The sequence below is a fragment of the Rana temporaria genome, chromosome 5 (assembly GCF_905171775.1).
Source record: "Rana temporaria chromosome 5, aRanTem1.1, whole genome shotgun sequence".
Classification (NCBI taxonomy): domain Eukaryota; kingdom Metazoa; phylum Chordata; class Amphibia; order Anura; family Ranidae; genus Rana; species Rana temporaria.
The window spans coordinates 184,739,515-184,752,501 of record NC_053493.1 but is presented as its reverse complement, the minus strand read 5'-3'; the positions used below and the strand labels follow the sequence as shown (position 1 = coordinate 184,752,501).

General features: G+C 45.7%; 1 protein-coding gene across 3 annotated transcripts in view; it reads left to right on the top strand.

The window, feature by feature from the left end:
- Nucleotides 1-12,987, top strand: part of SLC9A3 (solute carrier family 9 member A3) — a 714,882-nt gene that overhangs the window by 508,327 nt on the left and 193,568 nt on the right. For all 3 annotated transcript variants that reach the window (XM_040353440.1, XM_040353441.1, XM_040353442.1), the window contains exon 9: nt 2,645-2,715. In XM_040353440.1, coding sequence (XP_040209374.1) covers nt 2,645-2,715 — 71 coding nt within the window. The remainder of the gene's footprint in view (nt 1-2,644; nt 2,716-12,987) is intronic.

The window sequence follows — 12,987 nt, the reverse complement described above, 5'->3', positions numbered from 1 at the left end:
ATGCGGGTTGCAGCTATTTTAGTACGATTTATCGCCCGACATTCGAGTCAGAACCGCACTGCGATTTTAGGTGCCATTCAAATGGCATCTCAAATGTGTGTTCTGTGATTTGTCATTCATACCTTGGCACTTTGAAATCATGGGCAGAATCTTGGCAAATCTGCCCGTGATTCAAAACGCAGAGGTGTGAGTGCAATCTAGCATGCTTGCAGATTATGCTTTGACTTTTTTGTTTTGGTAGTGATCTATGTTGTAAGAGTCTCCAAAACCCTATCGCATAAATATTAAGCATACTAATTCTGAAATTTTAGGCCTGATTTTTTACCGAGATATTACAAAGAAGCTTTTCCATATATGGAGGTTAAAGGGGTTGTAAAGGTACAATTATTTTTTTCCTAAATAGCTTTCTTTACCTTAGTGCAGTCCTCTTTCACTTACCTCATCCTTCGATTTTGCTTTTAAATGTCCTTATTTATTCTGAGAAATCCTCACTTCCTGTTCTTCTGTCTGTAACTCCACACAGTAATGCGAGGCTTTCTTCCTGGTGTGGAGTGTCGTGCTCGCCCCCTCCCTTGGACTACGTTGCACATAAAGGAGCTGTGTGTTGGTGGGCGTCCTGACTCTCCTGTAGTCCAAGGGGAGTCAGGACGCCCACCAACACACAGCTCCTTTATCTGCAACGTAGAGAGCGTCCTGACTCTCCTGTAGTCCAAGGGAGGGGGCAAGCATGACACTCCACAACAGGGAGAAAGCCTCACATTACTGTGTGGAGTTACAGACAGAAGAACAGGAAGTGAGGATTTCTTAGAAGAAATAAGGACATTTAAAAGCAAAACCAAAAGATGAGGTAAGTGAAGGAGGACTGCACTAAGGTAAAGGAAGCTATTTAGGGGGGGGGGGGTGGGGGAATTGTACCTTTATAACCCCTTTAAATCTATTTTCATCCAAATGTAAAATGTGCCACCTTACCCTTTCTAATGGACCACTTATGCATTTATACAGTATATGGTGATCATGTTCTCACTTAACCGCTTCAGCCCCGGAAGATTTGGCTGCCCAATGACCGGGCCATTTTTTTGCGATACGGCATTGCGTCACTTTAACTGACAATTGTGCGATGTTGTACCCCAAAAAAAATTACGTCCTTTTTTTCCCCCACAAATAGAGCTTTTGCACTATAAACAAAAGAGCGACAATTGGATAGGAAAGATTTATGGCTTTTTTATGGTGCTTTTTACTAGTGGTGATCTGCGATTTTTTGCGGTATTGCAATGTTGTGGCGGACAGGTCGGACACTTTTGACACATTTTTGGGACCATTGACATTTACAGAGCGATCAGTGCTATAAATATGCACTAATTACTATGTAAATGTCACTGGCAGGGAAGGGGTTTTCACTATGGGGCGATCAAGAGTTAAATGTGTACCCGATCGCGCCCGCCAGTCACGTGCATTGGGTTCCCTGCCAGTATTTCGCCCAGGAGAGACATTCTGCTGCAGTATATCTGCCTGAATCAGTTAATCCCCTGTTCTCAAGAGAAAATAAATTCAGTTCAGCTAATCCTTCCTAGTATCTGAGGTCCTCCATGACTCTTATCAGCCTGGTTGCCCTTCTCTGCACTCTCCAGTTCCCCATAGTCTTTTTTGTTCACTGGCACCCAAAACTAAACTGCATATTCCAGATGAGGTCTTTGTACAGGGGCAAAGCAATGTCTCTTTCTTTGGAATCTATATCTTTCTAATAATACATTTATTTAGCCTGTTTTAGAAAAACTACAGCCTGGCATTGCATGCTATTGGTAAGTGTGTGATCTACCAGAACAGCCAAATCCTTCTTGATTACTGACTCCCCAGTTGTACTCCTCCTAGAATGTATGATGCATGCCTATTTTTATCCCCTACTGTAAATGCATAGCCACCAAATCAAACAGTGCATTCATGTCTGCTTTGGTGTCATCTGTAATTACAGAAATTGTACTATTATGCCTCATACACATGGCAGAACTTTCTGAGAAAAAAAGTCAGATGGGCTTTTTTTCTAGGAAAGTACGGCCGTGTGTAACCTCCATCGGACTTTTTTTGTCAGAAGTCCGACAGATCTTAGATAGAGAACTTGCACCGTCAAAAGTCTGACCGTGTGTACAAGGCATAAATCCCAAACCCTATATCATTGATACATGAGTTAGAGTGGAAAGTTTTTTTGGCCATACATTATTTGATGAGACAGAGCTGTTCCAGACTGTGGAAAGATCCTGACAGTATTGTCAGGGTCCACCCGGTGGATTGATTGAGAGCTGCCACCAGCTCTCAACGCTAAGTCACTCCTGCCCTGTCCCCAGCTCGGCGCTCCAGTGAGCGATGGAGGAGCAGAGCAGAAAGCGGGAACTAATAGTCACTGCTCCAAGCAGACCGAGAGCTGAGCAATCAGTGGTCATGTGGTCACTCAGTTCGTAGCCTTAATGCCAAGCCAACATGGGACAGCTGCAGCATCACAGTGAGCGAGTATGGATTTTTTTTTCTTTTTATAACCCCATACTTCTACTTGCACCAACCAAATGTAACCAATGATTTACACATATATGTACAGTGTTAAAAAGAATATATGATATATTTTGTAAATGCATATTTGTCTGTATTTCTAAAGGCATTTGATCACATTTGCTCTGCAATTGAAGATGTCTCTGGACAAATTGGGCACAACTACATGAGAGAAAAGTAAGTCAAAAGAATTGGTGTATGAAAACCTAAAGAACAGACATGTATCATTGCAGTTTATAAATTATTTGATGTAGTGGCTGCATTGATTTCTTTTTTTTGTTGTTTTTCTTTTTTTTCCACCACATGTTTTCAGCTGGTGATCTTCCCAGTAACATACTTTCTATCCTAATACAGTATGCTTATTCACTTTACTAATATATAGAGGAGCAGCATTGTCACCCTAAGACAGAATGTGTAAGGACTATAGAACACCCTATTCCTGAACTTTATATAATGGGGGTGGGTGGTGTTTGTAGTTCACAGTAGGTGACTGGGCAGGGTTGATAAGACTTTGTGAAATAAAATCACAGAGCAAAAGATTACAATCTGTTGTAACAATGTGATCGCTGAATTGACTTATTCTGGAGATCCTTTGTGTGCTGGCGACATTCTCTTGCTCTGATTAGATATGGTTCCAGCCGATGGACGCTTTAGCACCCACGGCCATTTCTACAGGAACATGTGCGTTGGGAATAGTGCGATAAAATCAGAGTGCACAGAAACTTGTAAGCTCAATAGATACTGTATGAGTTTTTATATATTTACTAATTAATTTTATTTGCACTTATTGGAGGAAAAAAAAATATAAGAAAAAGGTTTCAATTGTACATTTAAAATAAAAAGGAAGCAAATAAGAAAAATGTATTTGGATTTACGTATATGTTAAGCCATTCACGCCACCAACTAGTGGCTTTAATGCTTGGGATGCGGAGCAGCTTTTCTGATCATGTGCTCACCGTGATTGACTTTCACAATGATCTCATGACCAGGAGCTTCTTGCACCGATTCTTGTTCAGAAGCAGTGAGCACACTCTCACCACACTGCATGGATGCATATGTGTGGTGGCTGGGTGTTACAGCCCACTCTTCCTGCTGCTGCATATATGCATTACGTCAGTGGCGTAACCAGAGTTATGGGCGCCCGGGGCAGAAATTATTTTTCCGCCCCCCCCCCCCCTGCCTAGGCTGATCATTGTGCACGTTCATGAGAGGCCGGCTATAGTGCGGAGAGCGTGAATAGGTGTGAATAGCTGGGTTGTGTGGAGGGCTCTGATGTAAGGGGGACCTCTGATGTGATAGTGGGACAACTGATGTGACGGGGACGGGACTTTGATGCGTTGTATGCATGTTCCTGGGGCCCCGCCTCCTCTGTGTGTTACATATCCCCCCGGGGTTCCCCCATAACATGTACACATATGAAGGGTCGGGTGTCAGAAGATATTACTGCAGGAAATCCATGTGAAGCCTCAGTGCACCCAGACAACCGCCACCAATCATTTTCAGGAAGTCCTGTGATCTCAGGGCCCCGGGGCCCCTCACCCTGCCACTTCCTGCCCTCCAGATCAGTACACAGTGCTGTGTTATCAGTGCTGAGTCACCTGCCTGAGTGTGCAGCTCACCTTGAGCCCAGCCCTCAGCTGCCTGATACTGATGGGGTGTGCTCAGTGCAGGGATTGCAGGGAGGGGGGTCACCTACCGGTACTTTCAGGGCCCCTGGGGGCCAGCTGCTTGCTCAGGCTTAGGATCTTCTCCCACTGACACTCTGCCCTGCAGCGCGCTATCTCTGCCTCCAGCTTCAGGTGGGACTGGGACAGCCTGGAAGCCATGACCTGTCACAGGGGCCCCTGGATTGCACACAGAAGGGGCCCTGGACTCTATAGCTGCCGCTCTGCCTGCACTCCGTCTGCAGATCGCTCAACTCTCAGCCTGCAGCTGCTTCCTCCGCCCCCATTTCCGGGGGCCGCACGCTGATTGGCCGCCGATGGCAGACAGTTTGTATTTGCGCGCTGTTTGCTCTTGCCTGACGTCACTCCAACGTTGCCCAATGGGCGTCGGCCGCTGGTCAGGACAATGGAGGCGAGCCGGCCAATGGCGCAGGGGGACTAGTTGGCGGCGGCCAATTGGCAGCCACCAATTGGCAGCCATCTGAGCTGAGAGATTGGGAGAAGTGAAGAGGCTGCGTATCGATCCCGCTCGCTCTCACAGCCATTGCAGGGCCGACGGCCAACGGGGGCGACGTTTACGGCTGTGAGGGCTTACATTGACTGGCTATGGATAGGCGACTGGAACGAGCCAGGTAACGCCGGTGCCCCCCCTTAGCTCAGCGCCCGGGGCAGACACACCTGCTGCCCCCCCGGGTTGTTACGCCAGTGCATTACGTTGTCAAGAAAAGGTTAATATCAAAACTACTTATCTGATGTCAGTTCAGATTATGTCTTCTATTTTTATTTTATTTTTATTTTTTTGCATTTAGTCACTAGTAGTAGTTGCAATATTTAAATATGCATTTCTAATTCTTTCTCTAATATTTTATTTTCACTACCTCTTTACTGAGAAATTTTATAAGGCTGTAAAACATAACGTTGGCAATAGTTAAAGGGTTTGTAAAGGTTCATGTTTTTTCACCTTAATGCATTCTATGCATTAAGGTGAAAAAACATCTGATGTTTGCCAGCCCCCCCGTTTACTTACCTGAGCCCTCAAAAGTCCTGCGTCGTGAAAGACCAGTCTTCTCGACCAGGCTTTTCAGCTCTTCTCGGCTCATTTTCGGATGATTGATAGCAGCGCAGCCGTCTGTATCACTTGCCGCCATCTGTATCACGGGAGGGCGCCTGCAAGCTAACCCCCTTTGGGAGAGAGCTTTCCATGAAGGGGGTTAGCTGATACGGGGGAGGAGCCGAGACAGCCGCCGAGGGACCCCAGAAGACCAGGATCAGGGCCACTCTGTGCAAAACGAGCTGCACAGTGGAGGTAAGTAAAACATTTTTTTTTTAAATAACAAAAAAGGGATCCTTTACAACCCCTTTAACAGTGGCTTTCCATCAAAGGAAACAAGAAAATATCAGTAATAATGTCCAGGAATTGCGGATGTGACAAGCAATGTTCGTAAAAACAATCAGGGAAAATAAAATGTGCTCAAGCGTATCAGCGAGTCAAAGGGTATTGGAAATCAGATGAAATATTATCAATGCCAATATTTAAGAGGGCTAGTTCAGGCGTTACAGTTAAGGGCACCTGGATGATTTCTAAAACTAAATGAGAGATGCCCTCTCAGAAAGTTGCTGTCTTGGTGCATTTCCAGAGGAGGTGGAATAAGTTCCCTGCTTACCTACAGTTCCTCCACCACAGATGTGATGCTGTCAGGTCTATTTTATGCAAAATAGTGGGTGTAATATACCAGCACAGGTTAATCTTAAAAGGTAAGTTCCCAGAAGTTTGTGGAGCAAGTGGCCTTGAAAGGAGCCTGAAGAGCCACCATCCACTGGGAATCAGTAAAGGAACAACCTAATTCAACCTTCCACTTCTGGTAGGTGGGTGGTGTCACAAATGTCTTGTCTACCCCAATGCAGGTGGTCAGACACTTAAGCTAGCTACTGTGTGCTTCACCTATAGCAGCCCCCTTTCCCTTAAGGCAAGCAGGCCTACCGATACTTTGTTGCCCCCAGGACTTACCGTATTTGCCGGCGTATAAGACGACTGGGCATACAAGACGACCCCCTATTTTTCCAGCCAAAATGTTGGTTTTGGGATATACTCGCCGTATAAGACTACCTCCTTCCTACTAGTCATGCCTTGCCTCACGGTGCCACCATTGCATGCCAGACTGTGCCCCATTGCATGCCAGACTGTGCCCCATTGCATGCCAGACTGTGCCCCATTGCATGCCAGACTGTGCCCCATTACATGCCAGACTGTTCCCTTACCTTATCCTAAGACATGCAGAATCGCGGCCGTCCATTTTTTCAAAAGCCGCGCCTCCTACGTCTTCTGTTCCGTGATAGGCGGAACACTCAGCTTCCCAGGAGGCACTGTGTTCAGTGTTCGCCTATCACGGAGGCCCTCTCGTCCGAGGACGAGAGGGCCTCCGTGATAGGCGGACACTAAACACAGGACGAGAGGGCCTTAGTGATAGGTGGATACTAAACACAGTGTCTCCTGGGAAGCTGAGTGTTCTGCCTATCACGGAACAGAAGAAGTAGGAGGCGCGGCTTTGAAAAATGTACGGCCACGATTCTGCATGTCTTAGGATAAGGTAAGGATGTTAGGTTACTGGCGTATAAGACGACCCCCGACTTTTAAGAAGATTTTAAGGGGTTAAAAAGACGTCTTATACGCCGGAAAATACGGTATACACAATTCTATAGTGCCATGCCACCACACCAGGGCAGACACGAACAGAGCAAACAGACTACTACAGTTTAGCAGACATATAGCGTGGTTCTATGACAGTCCAGGTAAAAGGCAGGCTGAGTTCGGGGAATAGTCCAATATTCGATCCAGGTCATACCCAGGGAAATCCAATAGCAAAGCAGGGCAAACAAACTGAAGGCTTGATCAGGAACAATGCAAGTAGTTCTGTCGCTATCACAAGCTATAGAGTGTTTTGGTTTGCTTATAACAGGTGACAGACAGGGAGAATGCAACAGCCAACACCAGGATGCTGGAATGAGGAGCAGGAGCACTAAGTGATCCTGACAGGTGGTTTGTATCATGCAGGAGATTGTAAAAGAGTGTGATCCCTTTAGTGGTGGTTGCTTCATCAGAAAGATACTTCAATGCTAAGTTATGTATATTTCGTTGCAACTGAGGACTATAGAGAAGGCAGTGATCTGAACGTACCTAATACTCTGAGGTAGGAAGGTTATAGGTGGATTGCAATGACGAAAAAGGCTTAAACAGATTGTTGGATACATGAGTTATTCCTGTGTTCAGGGAGAGATTATAGATCAAAAGACTTCTGCCGCGTACACACATTTTTAAAAACGTCATTTAAAATGACCGTGTGTGGGGAAAACGTTGTTTTATGTCTTCTGAAAAACGACAAAAAAAAAATTCGAACATGCTTTAATTTTTTATGTCGTTTTTCAAAACGTCGTTTTTCAAAACGTCGTTTTTTGTGTCATTAAAAATTATCGTGTGTGGGCTAAAACGACGTTTAAAACAACGTTTTTAAACCCGCGCATGCTCAGAAGCAAGTTATGACGTGATCTTGAATGGAACAGAGTGCCGCTGTACGTGCTGAACGTAACCGCGCTTTGCTAGAGCATTTTGAAGTGTGTAGGCAACGTCGTTTTTTAAAATGAAGTTTGAAAAACTTAGTTTTTTTCATGAGAAAAAACAACGTTTTTTTACAAGACAAAAAAAAATTGAGATAGGGAGTGGTGGTTTGACTGGGGCAGACCCCAGGGGAGCTTTTTGAAAAAGGTAAACAAAAGCTAGCCCTGAAGCTTTAATAGAAGGGGAGATGAAGTTAGTTTTCACCTTTGTTCACCTTTGTATAGCTTGCACTAAATAACCAATTATAGGTGTTATGACCCAGGACTTGAATATCTATATCTTTCCATAAACATGGGGTATGTGGGAGAACCAGGGTTTGAGTTGTGCTAGGATGCAAGCATTGTAATGCAACCAGTGCCTCTTACTGACCTATGTTTTATCAGATGATTATGTGAGCATCTAGCTATCTTGCCCTGCCATACAAACCACCACAAAAGCTACTGTATGAAGTTTTCTGTCCAAATATGGGGGTATTTTCCTGAGAGAGTATGTTTTTGTGCGGGGGCACTCCAAGATCAAGAATAAATTACTTAGTGTCATTAACTTTATAGTAGGATGCATTACTAAAAGAAGCCCAAGTGTTTTGTACCGAAGCCAGGAAGGAAGCGGGTTTAGAAAACAGTAATGTCTGCTTGCGACCTGACCTTCTCATCCAAAGGTTCCATGAGATGATTAAAGATAATGGGAGATAGGGGACACCCCTGTCTGGTTCCATTTGTAGTGACAAATTATTTAGAAAGCATAGCTGAGCAGTACATCTGTGCCGATGGTAGAAAATATAAAGCCATGCTAGCAGAAAATATATAGCCCTGGAAGCCATATTTATGTAGGGCAAGTTACATAGTCAGGTTGAAAAAAGTCCATCCAGTTCAACCATAAAAAAATGTTTTTATCGTACAATCCCATATACCCAATTCTAGACCCACAGTTGATGCAGAGAAAGGCAAAACCCCCCAGCAAAGCATGATCCAATTTGCTACAGCAGGGGAACAAATTCCTTCCTGATCCCCCGAGAGTCAATCGGATTTTCCCTGCATCAACTAAGGACTAAGTATGTCCAGTGAACCCTGTCAAATGATCAATGGTCAATAATATTGATCAGTCGGCGTGTTGCTCCTGATGTTTGGGTGAATTAAATTTGGGAATAAGGGGGCGAACAAATCACACAGTTTAGTGCTGACTTTTAATATTCGGACACTCACCTGTCCCATGGTCCAGCGATGCGGGTGAACAAAGCCCTCTCTGCAGTGCCGGCATCACTTCTGTGGGTGCCCGGCTGTGGCTTCACAGCTGGGCACACATTGCGCATGTGCAAGCCGTGCTGCGCGCTGTGATTGGCCGGGCAATCTTCTGGGACCTGTGGCGTGTCCCAGAAGATTGCAGGGAGAGAGGGCGGAGAGGTGAACTTCTTTCCGCCGCTGCGGTGCCCTGGGAGGAAGTGGGAGCTGGATGCCTCTAAAAAGAGGATATCCGCCCCCCCCCCAAAAAAAATATTACATGCCAAATATGGCATGTCAGGGGGTCGTCGTCACTTAAAGCGGAAGTTCCATTTTTGGGTGGAACTCTGCTTTAAGTCAGGATTTAGCAAAGATATATGGCATGTCAGGGGGTCATCGTCACTTAAAGCGGAAGTTCCATTTTTGGGTGGAACTCCGCTTTAAGTCATGACTTAGCAAATATATGGGGCAAACATTTTGAGGGGAAGAGGGCTCCTTCCTTGGATTTGGTAGTGTTATAATCAGCATCTGTAGCATTTCTTCCAGAAGGAGGCAGAGGTGGCAGCAGCAATAAAAGGCAGTGTTAGGTGGCTTAAAAATATTTTCTTGAATTGTTTATAGTATTCCCCCATGAAACCATCAGGTGGAGGACTTGTTATTAGGCATGGTGTTGATGGCTTTAATGATCTCTGAGTAAATGGAGAGTTGAGGGTATCTAGTTGTGCTTTAGTTCAGCTGGACAAGTTAACTTCTCCATCTAGGAAAGCTTGGACCAAGGAGGGCTGCTCTAGCGAGGTATCATCCTTTAGATTGTAGGAGGGTACTAAAATAAATAAAAAAAAATAAAAAAAATCATCACTGAAAGCATCAGCTATATCTTGCGGTTTGTGAGTTTTTCTTTAGTGACAGGATGGAACAGGTGGGTTTTATTGCAATAGCCTTTGGCCTGCTAGTCCAAGAGTTTTCCCGCCTTGTTCTCCAGAAGTGTAAAAATTCATTTTTAAAAGCTTTTGCACTTTTTCTAATAAGGTTCACAAGGTTGAAGTCTGTAGAGAGGCAGAAAAAGATGATCCTAAAGGATTGTCAGGGTCATTAAGGTAGCTGCAATTGCTGAATGCATTGCGTTTGTTACTTCTGTAGTGCGCTGGGAAAGTGACAAAAGCAGTAGACAATTACTGTCTGTATTCTAGGCTTTTGACTGGTTAGCTCAAAAGGAGGAAAAAAAGGAAAAAAACTAATCTAAGGAAAACAAACAAAACGGGCAAACGCCCAAAATACACTTCCTGCATGTGGACACTAGATGTGCCTAGGAAGTAAGGAAAAGGGTAAAGAGTCCCAAAGAAAAGACTGGAGGACCATTGTGCACCGGCTGGGACAATTTCACAACAGAAGAAACCAAAATGCCTGATTAACGAGATCTGTGCCTGTGGGTGAGTTGGGGTAGCTGTTAGTTCAAGGTCTTATCACTGGAGCTTTGATTTGCTTGAGCTGCAACATGTGAAACTTCAAGGATACCCCATGAATGGAGAAGCCAGGGGCCTTCCTGCAGCGAACACAACATGCTTGGTTCCACTGTACATGATCAATAGCCTGGTGGGATTAGGCCACTGGTACTGGATATTGTGGTTCTTAAGGGGTTTTGGAATGGAGTTGAGTTGCTTTCGGCGTTGCAGGGTATGCTGCAATAAGTCAGCGAACAGTTGCACGAGTACGAGTCTAGAAGCAATCCCAAGGCTCTCACCTCTTGCATAAGTTGCTCCTTAACGTGGTAGAAATGGATACGTAGTATCACATCCCTAGGGGTAGAATCAGGCAAGAAAGATGGCCTAGGAAGCCTGTTGATTTGGTAGATAACCAGCTCAATGTTCTTAAGCTCAGGCAGCAAAACTTTGATCATGCCAAGGACATTAGAAGACCAATCCGCCGCATTGAACAGATTCTGCAATCCCTCCTAAATAAAAAAAATTTGCAGCAATACCTGTCCTTTAGGTCCACCAGTTTATCTTTAATCCAGCTGTGCTCCTCAATGTTGTCATTGTGGGCATCTACAGGGTGGCTGCCACGTCGCCCATTTTTTAATCTATGTGGGTCACTCTATCCCCCAGGGCAGCAACATCAGATTGGAATTTATGCATAAGGGAGAAAATATCAGCTTGTAATGAACTTCTAAGGGACATCATGTCCTTAAAGCCTCGTACAAATGACCGTATTTTCTGCGGACAAAGCGTAGGACTTTCGTCCGAAGGGCATTGGCCAGGACCTGGATGTTGCGTAGGCCCAATCTTTTTTTGGGTGCGTTTTCATGCACGCTCTACCCAGGATCGCAATGGGGTCCTACCTTTCTGTATCCCCAGCCTACTCCCTCTGTCCTTGGGGTTCCTGAGCTCACGTTTCTCTTCTGGTGGCCCCCTGCCTTTCCTGCTACTTCCTTTCAACTCAGTTTCTGGATTCTGTAAGGAACATGCTCCAGACACTATGCCTGATGAGGAACCACCTTTTCCCTCACTGGTACCCGTTTTCCCCATCACAATAGGTCCCTTGGGTCAGAGGCAGCTCTCCAATTAGGCAAATTAGGCAATCGCCTTAGGCCTCGCGATCACAGGGGCCCCGCGATCGCGAATTTGCCTGTAATATGTGTAAGCGGGTGCCGCGGATCCCCATCCCGCTTGCTCTCCCCGCCAGCCGCCGGCAAATGACAGAAGCTGGTCCGAGAAGGAGAGCTCATTTATCCCTCCTGTTCGAGCTGTCGCTGGATGTCTCTCTCTCTCTAGATGCTTCCTGCCTATTCCCCTTCTTCCTCCTGTCAGAGGATGTTGTTTCTGCGGCCCCTGTTATCCAGGTCTTCGACGTGGCGTTGCATGTCCCTAAGTAAGGAGCGATGAACAGCACCCTGAAGTTGGGTCCCATGAACTGCCAATTTGGTTTCTTGTATTTCCTCCTCCGCCATCTCCACCCTGTCGACTAGGTTTTTTAAAGGGTCACTAAAGGATTTTTTTTTTAGCTAAATAGCTTCCTTTACCTTACTGCAGTCCTGGTTTCATGTCCTCATTGTTCGTTTTTGCTCTAATCCTTCTCTGTTCTGAACACTTCCCGGTTGTCGGTTTCCTGATGAAAAAAGTAATGGGAGCTTTCTCTCTGTGGTCACTAATCAAGGAGGTGTGATTACTGTGTGTCTAAAACCCCTCAACACCAATCAGTTTCGTTTTCCAAACCATCACTGCCATGTATTGGCTCTGTGCAGCAGAGAAGCAGGAAACATGCAAAAACGAAACTGAAACTGTATGTACATTATATGATTGATTTTTATCTATTTTTAATCATTTTTAAAAGGAATCAGTTAACTATTATGTCTCTATACCCTGTAAACAGTCATTTCAGCAAAACAAATGTTTTCCTTTACAACTCCTTTAAGGCCCGATCGAAGGGCCTGGATCTCCGAGCATCAGGTGGATTTCACATCCACTATCAGTTGTCTAAAGTCATGTTTGGTAGGCATCGCTTGCAGGTAGGAGTGTCACTAAGGAGGTATGGGTTGAATCTGAGCAGCTCCCAGCGGTTGCTGAGGGAGGTGGGAATAGGAGGGTGGCTGCGGTTGTGCCTGCAGGGGAATACCCGGAGCTGAATGTGGGGATGGCTGGTCCCAAGGCTCACTACAGGCCTGTGAAGGCTGGAGAGCCCTCTCGGAAAGTCCCAGGGACAGGGAGGGGGCAGGGGAACAGGCCTTCTGAGCTTAGGTGGCAGAGGGAGCTGCTAGGGGCTGGAAGAAGCAGGGGTCTCTGGATCTAGACAGCCTCTGTGTCTTGGGGGAGAATGGGGCCGGTGCAGAGATCCCTCAGGTGGCCTGGGCTCCAGCAGGCCCATATGTAGAGAGCGAGTGGAGGTACGGATAGACCAGGTCTGGCAGGGCTGGAAATTCCTCTGAGCCATATGAGGAGCCGGGATCCGTCCCGTGGAC